We start from the raw sequence: 24,414 nt of genomic DNA, 5'->3' as shown, positions 1-24,414 counted from the left end.
TGGGGAAGCCATTAGGGTACAGACATGAGAACTCTCCCATCATGTGATAGGTGCCCAGGTCTGGGATACAAAATAGGCCCTGGCATTTCCAGTACGCAGAGGCCCAAACAGCCCAATAAATAGTGACTGTCTATGGTATCTTACAGCAGCCCCTCTGGCATTTGCCAGAATCCATAGATTGCCAGTCCGGGGCTTGACGTGCCATAGAAATGAGCAGAGAAGTATCAGGAGACCCCTCCTGCATCAGACAGAGGCTAGGACAGTAGGGGGAGCTTCTGTAACATATTCCTGATATTAAAAGGAAAAAAAAAAATAAAAGCAAAAGTGCCAGAGGAACCCTCTGAGTGATTCTGGCCAAGGCAGCTTCCCAATATACACTAGTACATATACATATATATATATATTCACTGTAAATGTTTAGCGTTTGTCTGCTTCTTTCTGCTCTCTGTTGTCCTGACTTTTGAAACAATGTAGCAGAAGCCAGCTGATTAATAGTCGGGGACAAAGCAGGCTACATTGGTTCAAGAGACAGAACCAGCAGTGCAGAAAGGGACACAGCAGCGTTTTATAAATATTTTTATTTTAAAGCGAGGGGATGTGATCCAGGGAATGTGAGGAAAAGGGTCGGGGAGATGCTGCTTTTCAATAGCAATGACATTAAACACTTTGAAATCACTGAAAAAAAGTTTAATTAAATGTACAAGGGAAAGCCTCTTAGCATCACATTTCTTTTCACTATAGAACATGTTGCAACTGGGCTAAGTTCCCCTTTAAATGGAAAAGATGGCACACGTGGTATATAAACAAAGGTCATAAGAAATCCAAGAAGGCTTTTTTTCATCATTAACAATTTCCTCTACAAATGATATATTTACGGAATATAAAAGCGTTAAAACTGATCAAGTGGCTGGATATTTACCAACTGCCCCCGTTCCCCCACTAAAGCACAGTCACAGCCAGGTGGGGTAAACAATACTGCAACTCCCCTATGTGAGTGCATGTCCCAGCTTCCCTATTACAATAGAATAACCGGGACATTAGTGGGGTACGTAGGGACCCCCAATCCAAGCAGGAAACTATTGTCAAAGCAAAGCAGGTTTCCATCACAGGAACCCAAGTTGCCCCCAACAGAACCAGCCCATTATACATCTCTGATATATTGTTTAAAAACAGTGTAAAAGGTAAAAAAACATAGAGTTAAAAATATGATAAAACATTATAAATAGCTTAGAATAGTGTTTTCAGTTTCAATAGAAACCTGCAGCAGCTGCAGAGAGAACCACTGCCAGCAGGGGTCAGTAACGAGCAGTACGGCAACCCGCCGGCTCTTTAAGGCTGGGACATGGTCGTAGCGTTGGGGAAGTCACCAGAGCCGGTGTTGTAGCCCAGTTTCTTCAGGTCCTTGGTGACCACATTGAAGGAGACAGTCACGCACCCCTGGGATCTGACTCTGGTAACTGGAACGGAAATCAGAAATATCACTGTTCCTGCTGAATTGTGCTTAGTACAGGGGAATCCCTATGCTGCCATAGTTTTATGGTATCTCTCTGTACAGGCTATGAGCAAACTTAGGGGGCTGTTCCTGCTGAATTGTGCTTAGTACAGGGGAACACCTATGCTGCCATAGTTTGATGGTATCTCTCTGTACAGGCTATGAGCAAACTTAGGGGGCTGTTCCTGCTGAATTGTGCTTAGTACAGGGGAACCCCTATGCTGCCATAGTTTGATGGTATCTCTCTGTACAGGCTATGAGCAAACTTAGGGGGCTGTTCCTGCTGAATTGTGCTTAGTACAGGGGAATCCCTATGCTGTCATAGTATTATGGGATCTCTCTGTACAGGCTATAAGCAAACTTAAGGGGCTGTTCCTGCAGAATTGTGCTTAGTACAGGGGAATCCCTATGCTGCAATAGTTTTCTGGCTATCACACTGTACTGGCTATTGCTAAGCCAGGAAAAATCCATCTTTACCTGTTTGGCATCTTTTGTGTGCCAGTGGCACTGCACATGCTCAGTATGCTCTGGGGCTTCTGTTGAGAAGCTAAATTTTGAGATTGTGAGAAATTATCAAGATGAAAGTGAGGCTGCATCTGTAATAGAAGCTGATGCTACAGGGCTGATTACTGTTGAATTCTGATGCAGAAGGCACTGGTTTTTAGTGCTGCCATGTCACGTGACTCTGAATTAATTAGTAATCAGCTTTAAATAATAAATATTATACTGTATATAGTGAGTTGGCCCCTAAGCTCAGGTAAGTGACAGCAGCCCAGAGCTTGTGCTGGGAATCAGCAGAAAAGAAGATGGGGGGCTACTGGGGCATCTTCAGGGAGCACAGATCGTCCCTGATTAAGGCCTGTGGTTGCCCTTTAAGCCCTATACATAGGGGCACATATCTAGCCTCATTGTTGAGATTAGTTCTTTTTGACTCCCTTAGAGATTAAGAACTTGGAGTCGCTCTGTGGCAGTGAGGGCTCCCTGAATGAGTGTAGATAACATTTGTTATGACAGAGATGCATGTTCCCTTGTGCTAAGCGTCTGCTTCTCTGATTAGAGCTCCCTCTCCTATCTGAAAAGGCACTAACTGAGCGATACACGGGGGCTAATGGCTTCTCTTTGTTACTGAATTGGATTATAATTGGAGTATGATGCCTTGTCTCACTGCTGGGTACCAAACGCACAGATACAGATTCTAATATCAGTATGGCATTACTACTATAGGCACCATCTCTCCCTACTATACCTGCTATCCCACAGCCACAGTCCCTTCCCAGAGGCTATTATCCCACTGCTACTATAGGCACCATCTTTCCCTATTATACCTGCTATCCCACAGCCCCAGTCCCTTCCCAGAGGCTATTATCCCCCCACTGCTACTATAGGCACCATCTCTCCCTACTATACCTGCTATCCCACAGTCCCTTCCCAGAGGCTATTATCCCCCCACTGCTACTATAGGCACCATCTCTCCCTACTATACCTGCTATCCCACAGCCCCAGTCCCTTCCCAGAGGCTATTATCCCCGCACTGCTACTATAGGCACCATCTCTCCCTACTATACCTGCTATCCCACAGCCCCAGTCCCTTCCCAGAGGCTATTATCCCCCCACTGCTACTATAGGCACCATCTCTCCCTACTATACCTGCTATCCCACAGCCCCAGTCCCTTCCCAGAGGCTATTATCCCCCCCACTGCTACTATAGGCACCATCTCTCCCTACTATACCTGCTATCCCACAGCCCCAGTCCCTTCCCAGAGGCTATTATCCCCCCACTGCTACTATAGGCACCATCTCTCCCTACTATACCTGCTATCCCACAGCCCCAGTCCCTTCCCAGAGGCTATTATCCCCCCACTGCTACTATAGGCACCATCTCTCCCTACTATACCTGCTATCCCACAGCCCCAGTCCCTTCCCAGAGGCTATTATCCCCCCACTGCTACTATAGGCACCATCTCTCCCTACTATACCTGCTATCCCACAGTCCCTTCCCAGAGGCTATTATCCCCCCACTGCTACTATAGGCACCATCTCTCCCTACTATACCTGCTATCCCACAGCCCCAGTCCATTCCCAGAGGCTATTATCCCCCCACTGCTACTATAGGCACCATCTCTCCCTACTATACCTGCTATCCCACAGCCCCAGTCCCTTCCCAGAGGCTATTATCCCACTGCTACTATAGGCACAATCTCTCCCTACTATACCTACTATCCCAGAAGATATTATGCCAATTCTGCAGGCATCATCTCACCAGCAGCCTCTATAAGAATTGCCTGTGCTGCCTTCCCAGTCACAAAGCAAAGCTGTGGTGTGGTTTAGGGCCCCAGTCCCTTCCCAGAGGCTATTATCCCCCCCACTGCAACTAAAGGCACCATCTCTCCCTACTATACCTGCTATCCCACAGCCCCAGTCCCTTCCCAGAGGCTATTATCCCCCCACTGCTACTATAGGCACCATCTCTCCCTACTATACCTGCTATCCCACAGCCCCAGTCCCTTCCCAGAGGCTATTATCCCCCCACTGCTACTATAGGCACCATCTCTCCTTACTATACCTGCTATCCTACAGCCACAGTCCCTTCCCAGAGGCTATTATCACCCCACTGCTACTATAGGCACCATCTCTCCCTACTATACCTGCTATCCCACAGCCCCAGTCCCTTCCCAGAGGCTATTATCCCACTGCTACTATAGGCACCATCTCTCCTTACTATACCTACTATCCTACAGCCACAGTCCCTTCCCAGAGTCTATTATCCCACTGCTACTATAGGCACCATCTCTCCCTACTATACCTGCTATCCCACAGCCCCAGTCCCTTCTCAGAGGCTATTATCCCACTACTACTATAGGCACCATCTCTCCCTACTATACCTGCTATCCCACAGCCCCAGTCCCTTCCCAGAGGCTATTATCCCACTGCTACTATAGGCACCATCTCTCCCTACTATACCTGCTATCCCACAGCCCCAGTCCCTTCCCAGAGGCTATTATCCCCCACTGCTACTAAAGGCACCATCTCTCCCTACTATACCTGCTATCCCACAGTCCCTTCCCAAAGGCTATTATCCCCCCACTGCTACTATAGGCACCATCTCTCCCTACTATACCTGCTATCCCACAGCCACAGTCCCTTCCCAGAGGCTATTATCCCCCCACTGCTACTATAGGCACCATCTCTCCCTACTATACCTGCTATCCCACAGCCACAGTCCCTTCCCAGAGGCTATTATCCTCCCACTGCTACTATAGGCACCATCTCTCCCTACTATACCTGCTATCCCACAGCCACAGTCCCTTCCCAGAGGCTATTATCCCACTGCTACTATAGGCACCATCTCTCCCTACTATACCTACTATCCCAGAAGATATTATGCCAATTCTGCAGGCATCATCTCACCAGCAGCCTCTATAAGAATTGCCTGTGCTGCCTTCCCAGTCACAAAGCAAAGCTGTGGTGTGGTTTAGGGTTTTCTCATACACATCCTACTTGACATTCCTGGTGTATGAGACCAAAACCCTTTGCTTCAATCTCTATTCAGTACATTTCCCTCTAATCCTGGGGGTTGGAGTTTATAAACAGAGGAAAGTAATCTTGAGAAAACAATCAGGCACAATTATTAATGAATAAATAGGCAGAATGAAACTGATGCGCTGAATGACTATACTGACAGGCTGACGTGTATTAGGAACGCTGGCTGCACTGCGTCGCCTGTGAATGAATAACCTTCCATGCATTTGCCTCTCTAAGACGGCACAGAAGGTAAATGGAGAGGATTAACTCCTTGTTTTGCTATCGGCACAGGAGCAAACGTTCCTAATTACTCACCGGCCGAGGCTACAACATAAAGGAAATGGCTTTTCATTTGCAATTAAACAAATGTCTAATTCATCTCTTTATTCCTGACAATAATAACAGGGCTCTCAAGCTGCACTCTAATAGAGGAACAAATTGGCACGCTCTCTGTTAGACAGCCAGCAGACACTTCATATTGGCCAAGGTGACCTGCCCATGTGTTATGGCGGACAAGGTGCTAATGCACTATTAGGGTGAAAACACACAGAACTACCAGTAGCAGCTACTTGTCACAGCTACTAAAATAGACAATGCTGATCATTTACTGATAACTGTCTCTACGGGTGTTTTAGCAGAGGCAATTCTCAGTATTGTCTATGGCAGAGAATTTTATGGAGTTTAGTAGCCATGAAAAAGTAGCTGCTACTAGTAGCTCCATGTGTCTTCACTCTTAAACTGCAATGGAGTTTTTGTACAAATACAAAAAATATAGATTCGCTACTAATGTCTGGATCTGACCCGTATCCCCAAAATCAGGTCATTCTAGGCCATGTCTCAATCCATACTGGCCATGACCACATCCCTGCTACACCCATGTTCGTACTTCATTATCCACAAAATCCCACCTCAGATGTGCCCTGTCTAACTCTTTTTGCCCTAGTCTTGGGGTCACTGAATGGCGAGGGGACACAAGTAGGCAGAAAGACGTTTACTTATTCCTATAGGCATCCCATGGCACCCACAGATTACTCCCCCTTGTCAGCCACTAAGGGTGAAGACACACAGAGCTACTAGTAGCAGCTACTTGTCACGGCTACAAAAATAGACAATGCTGATCATTTACTGATAACTGTCACTTTTTATGAGTGATAGCATTACAGGTAGGGGGAAGGGATAATTGGCCTTTGCTGCCATTTCCTATATTATTCATACAATACCAATTAGTCTCCTCCAAGTGGATCAACATTACCTTCTCTTCCTTCTCCTTGCGCCACAACCTTGGGATCTGTGAATTCGGGGCGCCGTCCCATAAACCAGCTGCAGGGAAACATAAGAGGAAGGCATATAACTCATAACCTATAAAAAATAATGAAGACCAATTGCAAAGTTGCTAGGAATAAGACATTCTATACAACAGTAAAAATTAACTTAATGTCCCACGGAGAGATTACAAGTCGCTCGTTTTGCCTCTACATAGAGAAGAATATAAACCGCCAGAACCTAAACAGACTATACTGCTTCGAATCGCTATCACTTTTAGGTGAATTTACAAAGAAAGCACTGCCATTCAAAACTATTGGAATCGCTAAAAGTAAAACCCACTGAGCGGGAAGTTGCTGCGATTTCCCCATTGCACTGAATGTAATTTCTAATTGTGGGCTGGGAATATGACACCTGGATTTGTGAGAAATCAAATCGCTCCGGTGTGGAAATCTCTAGTAATTGCTTTTTAGGAAAAGACGAGCTACTTGTCACTGCAACTTTTTAGAAATCACAGCGACTAAATCTCCCTGTGGGACATTAGCCTTAAGGTGAGTACCACCCCTTTCAGAACAGCCACGATATTGTTTTCTAGATATATAAATGGTTGGTAGGATTCTTTCTTTCTGATTTCTACTTTACAGGCATTACGGGAGAGGCTGAAGGTTCCTTTAATGTCATTGCTAAAGAACTTCAAAGGGCTTTGTGATGTTTCCCCCATAATGACTTTGTTCTTGCCATCCCCCCATACAGAATCACTTCAAGGGGGTGAAGGGTTTACAGACGAAGCCATAAAATAATTAACATTGCTGAGCTTGGGGGAACAGGCAGCATCTCTGAACATTTGTATGCCCTTCCCGTGACGTGGTGCCTTCTCCTCGGGCTTGCCTAGTGTATAATAACTAATACATGGGAAAATATGCCTTATTCAGAAGCAGGCAGGGTCTCATACTCAGTAGGCAGTTTAGTATGGGGAAAAAACTAGCTCAATTCACAATATATGTGGGCACCGGCTTGTCCAAAATTTCATTCCCAAACCCTCCATGTTGGGTTCCTCCATGTGTTGCTACAGTTTTTCTTCTGAGAAGGCCTCCACTAGATGGTGGAGTAGTGTTTTTGGGATTTGCTTCCATTCATACACTGGAAGATGAGTCTGGTATCAGCATTCCAATTCATCCCAAAGGAGATCCGTTGGGTTGAGGTGAGGGCTCTGCGCAGGCCAGTCAGCAAACCCGAACTGTATAAAGCCTCATTTTGTGCATGGTGGGATTATTCAAGTGAAATAGGAATGAGCCCAGCCCAAGTTCTTGCCACAAAGAAGGAAGAATGGAACGGTCAACTGTGTGAAGTTGTGGCTTTCATAGCCAATTCCAATAGAGGGGATACCCATAATACTTCAGCCAAACAGAGTATCTTAAGGCGGCCATACAGTTAAAAACCTTCCCAAATGAGCAGCTCTTTATTTGTATAATTGCATGTATAAGTGCCCCTTATTCAGGCTGTTGGGACGAGGATCATACGAGGAAGTGCTTTAAATTAAATAAAGATGTTTCTCAATGGAAACAGTAGGAAGAAAGTATGTTTAACACAAACCCTATGCACTGAGCTAATGTTAAAAAGGGGGTACACTGCTCTGGGCATAGGGGAGGAAGGGAGGGAAGATGTAGTAAAACACTTGTAGGGGAGGCAGAGAGACTTTGGGTGGAAAGAAGAAAAGAAAGGTAAGAAAGTATGGAAGAGTCTTGTGTATGGGAAAACTGTATACAAGGAGCCTGGTCCCAGATCTACCCATCTGGCAACCTCTGGGCCTGATTCGCACACATACGTGTTGGGCCAGATCTGGCTGATATGATTGTCAGCTATGGGACCACCAATGGGATGATACAGAGAAACTCCTCCCTCCTTAATAGTTATATTTACATGTATTTCTGCCCTGTTAATGCACATACAAGCCGTGTTATATACATACCTACATACATACGTTATATCAGGCATTTAGTTGAGCTCTCTATACAATGTCCTGCCTGTCCCACGCATTCTGAATATGAATGATGGTGACGTTTCCAGCCGGCCTATCACTAATCTGAACTGTTTCTGCTGCCCCAGGAACCCTTTGTTGTGTATAAATACATTAGAGCACTAAGCAGAGTATAAATAATTTACCGGGATTCATTTATATTTCTTTTTAATCAGCGTTCCCTAAAGCCGCGGGGAGGGTTTGACTACTAAAGTGGATGCCGGTCTCCCTGAGTTCCAGTATTTGATCCCTAAATAGGACTGCTGAGAAACTGCTTCACTCTCTATAGCAACACTAAATACATTCATTATTATTTATATAACAAATAACCTGCCTCTCACATACTATATACACAATATTAAAGACACCATATGCCACCAATGAAGCTCCAGCTATCCGCACCCCCAGTCAAAAGTTAGGCTGTGGCTCAGCACTGTTATCTCTGTGGTATTATTTGGAACCAGCGGAACTGAACAAAAATGCTCTGGAATGTGAAGTGTGGCCCCTTTAATGGCAAACAGAGAATCCAAGCTTCGCCCCTATAGCCGTTCCTACGCTGTTATACCTGCGGTGCTGCCGTCATTATCCCCAACTAGATTTTTTCAAATAAATGAAAGTCCATTTTTCCCCACTTTAGTCTAAATTATCCAATAAAGTGGGAAGATTTCTCACTATGAAAACCTGCTCTCGTTTCAGTTTTATATCAAAGAGATATTTCCTTAATCTGAAATGAGACTGGAAGAAATTAAAAGAAGCGGCAAAGGAGATAAAAGGGCCACGAGCGAAGCAGGAATGTGCATAATGAAGCCTGAGCGGAGCCGCCGGTACTGATTCTGCTGATTGCACGGGCGCGGATGAATCACACAATCTGTTATTCACATGGCGAAGGGTAAACTAACTCATCAGCTGCAGAACAGCAAGTCAACAGGGAAATGGGGGCTCAACAAACAAGGCAAAAGGAGGCCAACTGCAGTCGCTTTAGGTCAGGCTTAGATACATAATGCTCAGCAATACCTGAAATTCCTATTATTTGCCTCACTTTCTGTATCAGTTGGTTAAAGGGAAACACACACCAACATAAATAACTCTATGCAGTTTGTAAATGCCATAGCATCAACAGGAAAATATTATAGGTTATAGCAGGGCCCTGGGTACCCCTGGAACTATAGCAGGGTGACTGTTACCCCAATGTTTCTATATATCTGTAACCTTGTTATGGGCTAAGGGGGCCCAGCCTGAAGGCCAGTTAAGGGGGGATTTGGGGTGAGTGCTTATTTGTGCCCTGGGTACCCCTGGAACTATAGCAGGGTGACTGTTACCCCAATGTTTCTATATATCTGTAACCTTGTTATGGGCTAAGGGGGTCCAGCCTGAAGGCCAGTTAGGGGGGGATTTGGGGTGAGTGCTTATTTGTTCCCTGGGTACCCCTGGAACTATAGCAGGGTGACTGTTACCCCAGTGTTTCTATATATCTGTAACCTTGTTATGAGCTAAGGGGGCCCAGCCTGAAGGCCAGATAGGGGGAGATTTGGGGTGAGTGCTTATTTGTACCCTGGGTACCCCTGGAACTATAGCGGGGCGACTGTTACCCCAATGTTTCTATATATCTGTAACCTTGTTATGAGCTAAGGGGGCCCAGCCTGAAGGCCAGTTAGGGGGAGATTTGGGGTGAGTGCTTATTTGTGCCCTGGGTACCCCTGGAACTATAGCAGGGTGACTGTTACCCCAATGTTTCTATATATCTGTAACCTTGTTATGGGCTAAGGGGGCCCAGCCTGAAGGCCAGTTATTGGGGGGATTTGGGGTGAGTGCTTATTTGTGCCCTGGGTACCCCTGGAACTATAGCAGGGTGACTGTTACATCAACATATCTATTTGTAACATTGTTACAATGTTGCTGCAAGGAGTACTGTAACTGGCAGTATTAGATGTGATTATTAGAATCATTAAGGTAATTGGTGCCAGTAATGGGGGTAACATGGTGCCCCAGTGCCTCCAATACTGGTGTAATGTGAACATTAAGTTCAATCACAGGGTGTGTGGCACGGAAAGTCTGCAAAAATAATAATGTTAACTAATCTAATATTCCAAATCCCAGATATAAACAAAATAAGGACTGTACTTTCATCTCTTTTAATTTGTTCTATTAGCCTTTAGTCACACTCTGCCCCAAGCGTTTAATCTCTGAATTAAAGCCCAACAGCGAGTACGGCTGCCGCTACAATAACACTCATTTGCCCCACGCGGCTTGGCCGTGCTATTGCTTGGGAGCCACAGCTGGCAGAAATGAATAAAGAGATCTGCTCTATTCCACTAGATATAAATGCGCCGAGAAAGAAAGCTAGAGAATGGGGTTATTAATAATGTTCCTGAGACTTTTAGAGCAATGTAAATGAGAGTGGAATTAATAACAGGACTTATTACACCCAGAAGGCTAACGAGTATTCAGAATAGTAAAACAACACTGAAACCAATTTGACACTGTTAATACCATGACTGCAAGTTACCCTTTCTCTCCCTGTCACTACTATGCTGAGAAATACAGAATAAAGGTACCCATACATGTTAAGATCCATATCCCCACCTACGGGAAATGTAGGCTAATTTGATCGTTTGGCCCTGGGCAATGGGGCAGTCGGTTCGGGGACTGCATCAATGAGCCAATGCGGTCCCCAATCCGACTGGATCTTTTAACCTGCCTGATCGATATCTGGCCAATTTTAGGCCAGATATCGGTCGGGTATGGGCATCGTTTCTGCCCCTACAAGGACCAATAAGCTGCTGAATCGGTCCAAGGGACTATTTACTAAAGAGCTAAAGTTACAATTTGGAGTATTTTCTATCCAATGTTGACGTCCCTCCTTGGATACCTTTACATATAAAGCTGTTTTGCTATTAGTTTCAAGCTTTTTTTCTGTGCTTATTTAGAAGATAATACATAAAGTAATTATGCATTTGTGTTTATCCGTTAGCTGCCCCCGACTTATTCTTATGTATTTGTGTTTATCCGTTAGCTGCCCCCTACTTATTCTTATGCATTTGTGTTTATCCGTTAGCTGCCCCCTACTTATTCTTATGTATTTGTGTTTATCCGTTAGCTGCCCCCTACTTATTCTTATGTATTTGTGTTTATCCGTTAGCTGCCCCCGACTTATTCTTATGCATTTGTGTTTATCCGTTAGCTGCCCCCTACTTATACTTATGTATTTGTGTTTATCCGTTAGCTGCCCCCGACTTATACTTATGTATTTGTGTTTATCCGTTAGCTGCCCCCGACTTATTCTTATGCATTTGTGTTTATCCGTTAGCTGCCCCCTACTTATACTTATGTATTTGTGTTTATCCGTTAGCTGCCCCCGACTTATTCTTATGCATTTGTGTTTATCCGTTAGCTGCCCCCGACTTATTCTAGAATGCATTAGAAGATAATTGATTACCTTTGCTTTCTTTCCAACTCCCTTGATCACCAGGCCATGCAAAATATAGTAAATATGAAATATGTTCCTGTTGAGTTGTCATAAGAGGCTCTTTCTTCTCTGCTCTCCACACACACAGAGCCACAGAGAGCCTTTGCTAAGGAGCAACCTTGTGACATCAAGCATTCCGACTAAAGAAAAACGCAAATTAGCATTTGCCTACAACAAAGGAACTCTGTGCTATGAAAAGGTGACCTTACCTATACAACAGCTCTCCTTGGCTCTATGGGATCCAAAATGGATTGACCCATCTTTGTCTGAGGTACATGAATAATGACACTGTGCATGAATGAAAATGAAAACCAGATGGGGAGGGGGGGCATATTCTGTCTGTAATTGCAACACTCAAGGGAGATTTAAACGATCAACAACTATTTTCTGTGATTTGTTACAGACTTTTCCAACACTCTAGCTCCATCTCTATCTGTAATACATAGTGTCTGCACAGCCTTTTGCCCTCCACTCCAAGCAGCAAGTAGTTTGGCACCTGCATTAGTGACGCATCTGGAGCGAGCAGACCTAAAGGTGGCCACACACGTGGCGATTTGGGATCTTTCGTGCGACCTTCAGGGCAGATAAGGTGGTGGAAACAATAGGATTTCTACCTCCTTCTGCCGATTAAGCCCTGACGTTAGATTTTGCTCAGGCACCTTCTATGGCGCCCGATCAAAATCTTTAAAACTGGCCGATCGGCGATATCGGTCCACTTGCCGACTTGCCATACACGCACCGAATATCGTACGAAACAAGGTTTCATACAATATTATCGGTGCGTGTATGGCCAAGCTTAAGCCTTTCCACGTGGTGTGTGGCCGCCATGATTTGTTAGGCATGTAGCAGAACTAAAGGAATTATTGGCAAGACAATGAGATGGCTATTAGTGCAGTTTGGTCGTCTACTGGGATTGGGCTGATCTGCAGGATTGTCCAGCAAGCCGACTGGTTGGATCACTTTGCTGATCTGTTGGCCTGTGCATAAGATGACCATGGGCACATGGAGATTTTGGACCACTGCAGTCTTCTCAAGAATGGATTAAATCGCCCAATGCTGCGGACTGTGGCTTCTCTATCTGGAAAGGGAAGGTCTAATGACACGTGCCATGGTGCACTGTGTCTCCCATTCACCAGAATTGGAAGTGACATCTGGTGGTGGAGGGGGTTTTCATCTTCACGATTCATTGAAATGTGTATCACATGGCTTCATTTTCTGAGGAGCTTTACAGATGATATACTCTGGGCTAGGGGCCGAGGGTCTAAAGGTGCCCGTACACCTTCACATCTGCTCGCTTGGCGATGTCGCCAAGCGAGCAGATCTTCTCCCGATATCCCCCAACTACGGCGATAATGGGAGAATCCAGGCTAATTCGATCGTTTGGCCCTGAGGCCAAACGATCGAATTAGCCTGGATTCTCCATTCTCCCTTGTCCAAGAGCCAAGCATCACTAGCGGAGAGCTTCAGAAAGACTTTGAATTAGCAGGTACAGATGTTTCAAAGAAAACAATAAGTAATACACTCAGCCAACATGACCTCTATGCACTTTTTCTGCGCAACATTTGGACAAGCCAATGAAATTCTGGCAGAATATAGTGTGGTCAGATGAGACCAAAACTGAACTCTTCAAATGTCATTGCACACACCATGTTTGGAGGAGAAATTGCACTGCAGCCCAAAAACACCTACCAACAGTGAAGTCTAGAGGTGGGATCACCATGTGTGGGGCTGTTTTTCAGCATATGGTACTGGCATATTGAAGGAAGGATGAATAGAGAAAATGTACCGGGACATCCGTGATAAGAATTTGCTGCCGTCTACCAGGAAGATAATAGGAGGGTGGACATTTGAGCAAGACAATGATCCCAAACACACAGCCAAGGAAGCTCTCAGTAGGTTTCTGAGAAAGAAAATAAAGCTGCTAGAATGGCCCAGTCATTCACCCGACTTGAATCCAATGTAAAATCTATGGAAAGAGCTGAAGATCAGAGTTCATAGAAGAGGCTCCCGGAACCTTCAAGCTTTGAAGACAGTTTAAGTGGAAGAATGGGCCAAAATCCCACCTGAGCAATGTATGCGACTAGATTCTCCCTACAGGAGGAGCCATAAAGCTGTTGTTACCAACAAAAGCTTTTATACTAAGTATTAAATACATTTCAGTAAGCGAGTTCAATACTTATTCCCTGTGTCAATCCACTTTACTACACATAACTCAATTTATGGATTTATTTGTTTGATTTCTATGTATGTGTGGATTACTTGGCTTGTTACTGACATCTGGTGTAAATTTCCTTGACATGTTCATTACTTATTTTCCCCACTATAAATACCAACATCAATACTAACTGTAGATATTAGTATCACAATAGCCTTGGATACTATGCTTGTTCAAGAACTCATCCAGGCCCTTTATATAGGCATAAACAGAATCTGCCATTACAGCATCACTAGGAAGGGCATTCCCCAACCTCACTGTGAAAAACCACCTACGCTGCTTCAAATGGAAGCCCCGTTCCTCCAATCTGAAGGGGGGGCCTCTGGTGCGCTGGTCGATTATATGGGAAAATGTACCAATACCTGTGTGAAAATCAGGAAGATGTCTATGGAGGAGTTTTGAAAATCCAATCAGGCAATTTCGTCTTGATCAGACTGGCTCTTAAATATGGTCCCCAAGCATATAAACGGATCAGCCCAATTTGGTGACCTCACCAAAGGAGCATCTCTCAATGTATATGGCCAGCTTTAGGCATCTATTAGGCCAGCTATAAGTTGAGTAGGCCCATCAGGGGGCCCCATACACGGCAAATCAGCTGCCAAATAGGTCGGCAGCTTAAATCTGCCCATGTATGGCAACCTTTAGAAACATAAGGGGGTCTGTTGCAGATTGAATTGATACCACTCCTATTTATTAAAGTCATACTCAAATCGGGCCTAACCCCTCACTTAGACAAAAGTGCCTAGGAAGAAGTGACGCATATTCGGCATAGTCAGTTTTAAGTCAGATGGAATCTGGAGAGGGTGGCTAGGGGTTAAGTTAACCCTGTTGCACCAAGACAAAATGGTTGCTGATTCTTCATTATGTAGATAAACCACAAGGGGCCAACTACAGTTGAATAGGCAAGAACAAATTGCCAGAGTAAATATAGCCTTTGGGCTTTTGAACTTAATTTTTCAATGGTTCTCAAACTAAATTAATTTTCAGACAAACTATGTTGCTCGTTTAGCCTGACAGGTTCCCAGGAGGCTGATGGGGTGCATACAGAAACAAATTCTCCTTTATTCTACTGTATTGTCAAACCTGCTGTATTGTTCAGTAATCTAGCCATTCAGATGCCAGATATAAAGGATCTCCTTATTACAGTAGTGGGAAGGTGGCTTATTAGGAATGAGTGATTAGCAATAATACACAATAGGAAATAATGAGGCTCTTATGTTTGCTTTTTAAGGATCTCTCCATGACAGTAGTGGGACGGTAGCTTATTAGAAATGAGTGATTAGTAATAATACACAGAAAAGCCATAGAAGATATATTGAGGCCCTTATATATTGCTTTCCTCCCAGCAGGGGGTGTGTGGGCTTTCACATTTACAGATTTTCTCAATTTAATTCTATGCTGGGTATTTTAAGAGGATTCCGAGTATTATCTTTGGCTTCCAAGGCACGGATATCATTTGAGGAAAGCCGAAAATGAGCCTTGATAGAGGACAAATGAAATGCATTTTATGGGGCATAGAAGCAGACCTAGTGATTGCACGGGGGTCGTACAATGGCACTCCTATTTTAAAGTACATGGAGGAGATTTTGAGGGGTCTCAAAGTGACTCAGTGGTGGCACCAACATAACTCAATTCTGCAGAAGACAGACAAGGGGTGAGTTTGCCATAACTTCAGACCTCAACAAAAGCAAATGACTAGATGTTTTCAAGAGTGGCCTCTTGCACATTGGTCCTACGATGCTATCTTAGACTGTAAACCCATGGGTGAGGTTTGCTGGCCCCCAAAACGTTTATTTTGTGACGCAATGATCTGTATAATACATTGCCACTGAGATTTATACTTTAGGCCAGGTCTTCAAGGGACCTCAAGTAGGGTTGGGTTGGTTTGGGGGTTGCAGGATGGCAGGTCCAGTTTTTGGTATCAGACTTGCTACCTAAGGCCCCAGTGCATTACCTTCGCTCTCATCTTCTGGCAAACCCTCCCTGTTGATGATGTCAGTGCAGGCCATTGCCCCTCAGTGGGTTTAGGAGTTAGTAGCAAGGGTCCAAGGACCTGGGTGGGTGTGGGCTCCCTAAGGTCAGGGTTATGTTTGGGTGTGGGCCACTATTCCACCAAACCCCAGAACATTCATCAATTCAGAGACCCTGTTTTTATGCTCTAGAGCCCAATGGCACCAATCTTTACACTGGCATTGTGCACGGTTCTGTTAATGAATGGTTCATGTGCTAATGCTGCTTCCAGAGACAGTTTGGAACTTGGCTCCATCTGGTAAAGTGTCATTTCCATGTACGACTACATGATTTCTGTAAGGTTATATGGCCTACCACTTTGGAAGCAGACTAAAAAGTAGCCTTAGTAGTGAATAAATTTCCCATAATGCCTTGCTGGAGAGCTGGCATCCTACGATGCTGCCATACTGAGTTCTTCAGCACAACCCTTCTAATGCCAGCGTTTTCCCGATGAGTGAAGCAAAGTGATTACTGGCCAAGATGGATTACATTTATCCATCAGCACCTTAAAAGCATCTGTCTTTTATAAAAATCACTTCTGTAATAGCCCAATCATTCCATGAATGTGGCGCCAATACAAAGCCACTCCTTTCATATATAATAGCTGCTCTGTATGGGCTCCGTACAGCTTTATACAATACAACTGGCCTTACTGGGTAATCTGTAAAACCCTCCAGCACCCATACGAGCGGCTCCTTCAGTTCAAGTGTTTCTCTTAGATACATTAGAGCCCCCTCCACCCACTGCATGGTTGGGAGTATAATGGTGAATATGGAATGTATGTTCTCATACAGAGACTGTACCTGGTAAACCTCTGCAGCCTGGACGATGACTCTGGGACAAACATTGGGATGGTTCTTGCATGCCTGAAGGAAAATAAAATACAAAGCAAAATGAGGAAAGTGCCCAGGGCACAACAAGCGTGGAAAATTTGGAGAAAGCAGCCTGAGCAGTGACAGTGAACGCCCTGCTGCTGGGGGAATGCCTGCTGCCACTGCTCCGGCTGCCACTGCTCTGGCTGCCTAACCGACACTGATTGGCAATGGGACATTAAAAAAACAAGACAGTATTTTTTATTTTTTAACAACCTCAGTTTAAACTAAAAGCTGCTTTATCCCATTGAAAAGTAAATGGACGTCAGATAAAGCAATGATGCTTTCCCTTTACTGCTCAGGCTGCGTCACTCAGGGAGATTTCTTGCTGCTACTTGCTGCTGATTAGGGATGGACGTCATTGTTTCCTGAGGGGATTTCAAAGACAAGGTGCCCCCCGCCCCCAGAAACTCACACTTATCTCATATTGTGTGATGCTGCCTTATAGACACATGGCGCGTTTTGCGCTGGCAAAGTTTCACAGGGATAAAGTGCGTCTACAGCAAGTTCTGCTGCCATGGCACACGTTGTAGCATCAGAACGTTGGACTGCATCCACACAGAATTGTAACCATAAGACAAGGCCCTCTCATAGTAAGCACAAAAAGACATTTAACAAGTAATGCCCCCACCCCAGTCCGGAGCTACACCCCCCACAGAGTACCACACTTTCTCCTTACTAATATAGTTCTGGTTCTGCAAGGATTTATATGGTGACAGCCCTCGGCTCTCATTAATGCTTTAAGCTGTGGATGGAGAGCATCAAATATGAATAGAAAACAAGTTCTTGGGTTTTTACAGAATAATGAGACTCAGAGGGGTATCTAATAAGTGTCAGTAGCAACAGGTAAATTAGAATATAAGGTGCAATTAGAATTATTTTGCTCCCGACCGGAGCAGCTCCCATAAAACTGAATTAGCCGGGGTACTTAGCAGGGGATCAGTCCAATTTCTTTAACTTTCAGGTATTCTTTGTGCTTGGGTGGGGGCACCTTATACTCACAGGCTTACGCTGTGTAAGAGCTGATATATACGGTGTGTGTGCCCAGCCTACGCAAGAAACACCAGGGAGGCAAAGAAAAATGGTGGAACCGCACAGCAATGTACCTGGGGCTGTTTCTTTTAATTTAAATAAAAGAGGCTCACTAGCCTGGGGCAAAAGGTAAGCAATTTTTCTTAATGGGGGGGGGGGGGGGGGGGGGCAAACAAACTGGCACTGCCCATGCATTTAAATAAAAAAATGTCAGATCTGCTGGTTTGGCAACAAGCCACCAAATAACTGGGAGAATTTTAGCAACTGGCCAAAGGGCAACCAACTGAATCATATCAGTGGCCATGACATGCCAATGCAGTCCTCACCCAATGGCATAAGAGAACCAATATATGGACAAATGAGCTGCAGCTTAAAGGGGACATCTTGTGTGAAAAGCAATATTGTGCCAATGAATTGTACTCATCTAAATATAAAAGGAATGTGCTCTAAAAAGTAGTGTTTTCTGCTGATTTATTGAAAATTTATCCAAAAACCCCACTAGTCCCACCCATATGTGCCACTTCCTGCTGCCTCCTTTCCCAGGCTGTGCAGGAAGGGGGGGGGGGGGTGTTCTGCACACTGCATTATGGGATAGGAGCCAATCAGCAGCTAGATGGACTGAAGCCTGTCTTTGCTTGTGTGACTGCAGGGCTGTGACTGGCTATCCACCTCTTATTGTGCTTCTGTCAGGAACCGTTAGGACACGCCCACCCCTCATTTGAAACATGACAGAGACCTGAGAGGATCTATAGGGAGCTCCAATAAAAGGGCCATTTTTATGATATGCAACGTAAAACCAGCTCCATATATTATGCAAAACTGCCTACAAGATTACAGATTTTTTTTGTTTCTCCTATATGTCTCCTTCAAAATGGCCTGCCTTGAGTAAACATTTGGGGGCATACTTATTATAGTGTGTAAGCCAACATCACCGGTGATGTTGCCCATAGCAACCAATCAGCAATTAGATTAGAACAGTCACCTACAAGTTAGAAAACAAAAGATCAACAAAAGCAAACAAAAGCCAAGATCTGATTTCCCACGAGTCAGAACTCAAGCGCTGGGATGCGACAATTTATTGCACTACAAACAAAGGGTTAATGTACTGTTATTTAACATACAGCACGGATGCAGGACTAAAACAAAGACCTCTAGTCAATGCCTTAATGGTAGTTTCTATGGTGATTTAAGAAAAAAACACAGTAGTTATTAAACAGCCAGATAATGGCAGGGAGAAATGAACCTTATTTCATAGCAGAACAAAGACTGGCGAAAAGTCGCTGCACCATGGCCAAGCAGGTCAGGCTAACAAACCAGCCAGCGAGGTCCTGCTGTGGAATTTATGTGATTATCTGCTCTGTTGTATAAACAACCCCAGTCGGTCCAAAGTTAACCCCCTGTATAACTCATCTCTCTACTCCCTGCCATTTATATAATAGCAAATACACCACTATTTTCTGTGCCACAGTCCCTGGAGACTATGCCATATTATTTATAGGGTTCCTTAGTACAGGTATGGGATCCATTATCCAGAAAGTTCTAAAATATGGAAAGGCCATCTCCCATAGACTCTATTATAAGCAAATAATGCCAGTTTTTAAAAACGCATATAAGCAGAACCTTGTACTTGATCCCAACTAAGATATAATTACTGCTTATTGGGGGCAGAACAGCCCTATTGGGTTTATTTAATGGTTAAATGATTCCCTTTTCTCTGTAATAATAAAACAGTACCTGTACTTGATCCCAACTAAGATATAATTACCCCTTATTGGGGGCAGAACAGCCCTATTGGGTTTATTTCATGGTTAAATGATTCCCTTTTCTCTGTAATAATAAAACAGTACCTGTACTTGATCCCATCTAAGATATAATTACCCTTTATTGGGGGCAGAACAGCCCTATTGGGTTTATTTAATGGTTAAATGATTCCCTTTTCTCTGTAATAATAAAACAGTACCTGTACTTGATCCCAACTAAGATATAATTACCCCTTATTGGGGGCAGAACAGCCCTATTGGGTTTATTTAATGGTTAAATGATTCCCTTTTCTCTGTAATAATAAAACAGTACCTGTACTTGATCCCAACTAAGATATAATTACCCCTTATTGGGGCAGAACAGCCCTATTGGGTTTATGTAATGGTTAAATGATTCCCTTTTCTCTGTAATAATAAAACAGTACCTGTACTTGATCCCAACTAAGATATAATTACCCCTTATTGGGGGCAAAACAATCCTACTGGGTTTATTTAATGTTTAAATGACTTTTTAGTAGATTTAAGGTTTGGAGATCCAAATTACGAAAAGACCCCTTATCTGGAAAACCCCAGGTCCTGAGCATTCCGGATAACAGATCCCATACCTGTACAGGCATTTAGGAATGTGCCACTATCATAAGCTACTCACCTCCCCGGTGTGAATGGCAGATGAACTGCTCCGTAGCCCCTCACTACATCATTCCCGAAGGCGTCAGGCCCATAGACGCTGATAACGATCTGCGGCCCTGTAAGCGACGGATGTTCATGTGTGAGTAAGGTACAAGCAGGTATGACTTAAGGGCTAAATTAAGGGCTAAGTTAAAAGCTGAAATTCTGAATCCTGAATATACATATTCATAACTGAGAGATGATTTTACATGAACAAAAAATGGTCTCTTTCAACTGCCCAGCACTATATCCCTTGATAGGCAATAAAAAGTAGGAGGGATGAACTGTAGACAAGTAAAACCCACGTATACACTGCTGTGCTTGTATATACAGCCCCCAACTCTGTCCCCTGCCATCTTGGATCACATGACTGCTCTCCTCCCACCCTTGCCCCCCTGCCTACCCCCAGGTAAGACCAAATCTAACAAATACATACATTTACTTTGTTTTTACTGAAGTGTTTTTTAGAAAGTTTTAATGGCCAACGCAAGCTCTAATGGCAATTAGATGTACAATTTTCCAAAATGTTATCTTGTTATGGGCACACTATAAGAACCATGGCTTGAGAAGGGTTTTTTTCCCAAAACATTTGGGTTCCCTCACTATATAGCCAAGCTTTCTGCCTTGTGATCCCAAATATTGGGGTGGCATGCAAGTCTGCTTATCACCAGGGTCGGACTGGCCGACTACAGTTCCTTAGAACTTCCTGTTGGGCCACATCGGGGAAATTCCCATAAGCAAAAAAGGGAAAGTTGTGCTCACCACTGAATTTTAAACCAACAGGCAGGGTGCAACGAGTCTGTGAGCACAATACTTCCAAGCAATGCCCTCCCCTTTAATTAAAACAGGGATTGTTTGTCCATATATACAATATATACAAGCTGGCCAACTACGGCACAGTCATCCCCAGTCTGGCCAGTCCTACACTTACTTTCTCTGATTCATTAAGAATTCTATTTTTTTTTTATAGTTTCTGAATTATTTGCCCCTTTTCTTCCACCTCTTTCCAGCTTTCAAATGGGGGTCACAGCCAAAAAACTATTGTTGTGTGAGGCAACAATTTTACTGTTTTTCTTTCTAATGAGGCCCTCTCCTATTCATAAGGCAATTTTTAACCCTAGCAAACAGATAGCTGCTAAAATTCCAAACTGAAGAGCTGCTGAACAAAAAGTGAAATAATTAAAAAAAAAAACCAATAAAAAACAAACACAGGTGTCGGAACTGGGATGGATAGATCTCTATACCAGTGCCAATGTCTCCATCTAATGGTAGCAGGAGCGGGCCCTGGATGCCAGGTTCTGGTTAGCCCTAGGAGGCCCAGTTGGGCATTGCCTAATACTTGTACTGCAATCAGGCAAGAATCGTGTATCTGGACCCAGATTGGGTTCCTAACACAGCACTGAGCTCTTTTCTTTATCACGTATAGCACTGAAAGTTGCCGGCCTTGGTTCTAATGGAGACAATGGAGCAGCGGGAGTGGAAAAGCGGCGGCGGTACCCGAGATACACTGCGCAGGCGTGAGGAATACACAGAAAGCGGATTTATATGGGAACGGGTTCAGGGGAGAGTCATACGCCGGATGCAGATAAAGCCGCCGGAGAGAAAGCACATGAAAAGAAGCCGTGGGCGGAAGAGCTGACCTCTCATGATGCGCTACACACAGGCTCGCTGGAAATACGCTGCGTGCTATTTCACTTTTAATTAAATTGCTTCCCTAGAAATAACACTTTAAGTGCTGCACCCCGGGATGCATGTTCTTTCCGACAATCCCCCATGAAGAGAGTAATAAGGAAAAGCTGTATATTTAGCTGCTGCCCCAGAGAGCATATTGGCCAACCATGTAACGAGAGCCCAAGTCCGTATTCCTCCAATCAACACAGTGGGCTGTGTATGGGGACCATTCGGCCCTCACTTACAGCAAATAAATAAGGTAAATAAGTAGAGTGGGTCCCTCTGCAGCCAGTAGTATCTCTTAAAGGGCCAGTAGCAACTAAATAAAAATGGACTTTAACACCTAATAAAAAAAGACATTAAAAAAACAACTTTTTCCAATCATGTTTTCCCTTTAAAGTGATACTGATAATAATGTTAATCTATAGAAGCAGCCTTGTCTGCTTAGTACTGGACACTGCTTGGGGCCCAAATTTTATTATGGACACGGCAACATAAAACTCAACCCCCATCCCATTTTAAAGGCTGGGGATAGGGTTGCCACTTGGCTGGAGTTTACCAGCCTGGCCAGTAAAAATGATGCTTCATGCTAATAATAGGAAATTAGATTATAATATAGTAAGGCCTGTATTTTTTATCCAGGCAACCCTAGGAAGGTTATGAATAATACACTGTACATTCTTCACATATTCCAATATATGGGCTAATGATACCCCTTATTGTGGATGTCCCGCCCGCTTGATCAATGCAAATTGCTCCGCCCCTCAGCACTGAGCCTCTTTACTGTATAAAACCTATTTCACTCTTCCCCTACTGCCCCCAGGTCCCCTACCCAAACCCCCTAGTTCCTGACTTGTTGAACCTGCCATAGGCTAAATACACCCAATTAAGCCTAATTAAGGAGATACCTATGTCATACTTACAGCCAAATGGGTTGGTACTTTTAAATGTGATTTCAATGGGGAAATTCCAAACCAGTGCCTGTTTGCCACCTTGACTCTTCGAAGTGATCTGAGAAATCCCTTCTTCTACCCCCTGAAATGTATAAGTGTAAATGTTAATACTGGTCAGGGACAAATCACAAACACTTGTTACTTTGGATAACAACTGTGCAAGGCAGAAGCTGCAAATAATGTCAGTTATGATGCCCATAAAGGAGCAAATCTTTTTCTCTCTATAACTTGGGCCAAACTGGCATGATCTTTCAGCAGTCATCTGACCAAGCAGACCCCCAGCGTCTATATAAGGTGTAGAAGATGGAATACTGAAAAAAACAATCATGAATGCCAATCCAAAAGCTAAAATTGTCTATACAGTTTTTAAATAAGGAATAAGTGCAGATGAACCAACAAAAGTACATAAAGTTATGTAATATCTAGCCTTTAATCCATACAGCAGCCAATGACAACTGGTAGTAGTAGTGCGACACCTAGTGGTGGAATTGAGAACAAGTTTACTTGCTAACAAAATAAAGGCTAAGTACACAGTTGAACTATTTTTTCTCCTAAGGGGACACATTTTCTAACTGATTCAAATCAGTGTGTGCATTAAACAACCAACTATGTCATCGCCACATCTGTCCAGCTATCAGTCAGCGCTTGGCATTCCAAGCAACAGGATCACTGCCACTTTGCCCAACTGCCTCTCTGGGTCCAACAAACTACAGATACTGTTGTTTAGCGGAATAAGTGTCTACTAACCCTGCAGAACAGGATCCCTACCTACTAACCCTGCAGAACAGGATCCCTACCTACTAACCCTGCAGAACAGGATCCCTACCTACTAACCCTGCAGAACAGGATCCCTACCTACTAACCCTGCAGAACAGGATCCCTACCTACTAACCCTGCAGAACAGGATCCCTACCTACTAACCCTGCAGAACAGGATCCCTACCTACTAACCCTGCAGAACAGGATCCCTACCTACTAACCCTGCAGAACAGGATCCCTACCTACTAACCCTGCAGAACAGGATCCCTACCTACTAACCCTGCAGAACAGGATCCCTACCTACTAACCCTGCAGAACAGGATCCCTACCTACTAACCCTGCAGAACAGGATCCCTACCTACTAACCCTGCAGAACAGGATCCCTACCTACTAACCCTACAGAACAGGATTCCTACCTACTAACCCTGCAGAACAGGATCCCTACCTACTAACCCTGCAGAACAGGATCCCTACCTACTAACCCTGCAGAACAGGATCCCTACCTACTAACCATACAGAACAGGATCCCTACCTACTAACCCTGCAGAACAGGATCCCTACCTACTAACCCTGCAGAACAGGATCCCTACCTACTAACCCTGCAGAACAGGATCCCTACCTACTAACCCTGCAGAACAGGCCCCCTACCTACTAACCCTGTAGAACAGGCCCCCTACCTACTAACCCTGCAGAACAGGCCCCCTACCTACTAAC

At 44.3% G+C, this 24,414-nt stretch overlaps 1 protein-coding gene across 1 annotated transcript in view; it reads right to left on the bottom strand.

Moving 5' to 3' along the window:
- Positions 1-672: 672 nt before the first annotated feature.
- Positions 673-24,414, bottom strand: part of b9d1 (B9 protein domain 1) — a 28,150-nt gene continuing 4,408 nt past the window's right edge. The window contains 5 exon segments of the mRNA NM_001016309.2: positions 673-1,457; positions 6,267-6,334; positions 16,789-16,851; positions 20,299-20,395; positions 22,913-23,024. Of these exon segments, the coding sequence (NP_001016309.1) occupies positions 1,330-1,457; positions 6,267-6,334; positions 16,789-16,851; positions 20,299-20,395; positions 22,913-23,024 (468 nt within the window). The 3' untranslated portion in view covers positions 673-1,329.

The sequence above is a fragment of the Xenopus tropicalis genome, chromosome 9, assembly GCF_000004195.4.
Source record: "Xenopus tropicalis strain Nigerian chromosome 9, UCB_Xtro_10.0, whole genome shotgun sequence".
NCBI lineage: Eukaryota > Metazoa > Chordata > Amphibia > Anura > Pipidae > Xenopus > Xenopus tropicalis.
The sequence above is the reverse complement of the archived record's forward strand: the minus strand, read 5'-3'. Positions and strand labels throughout refer to the sequence as shown.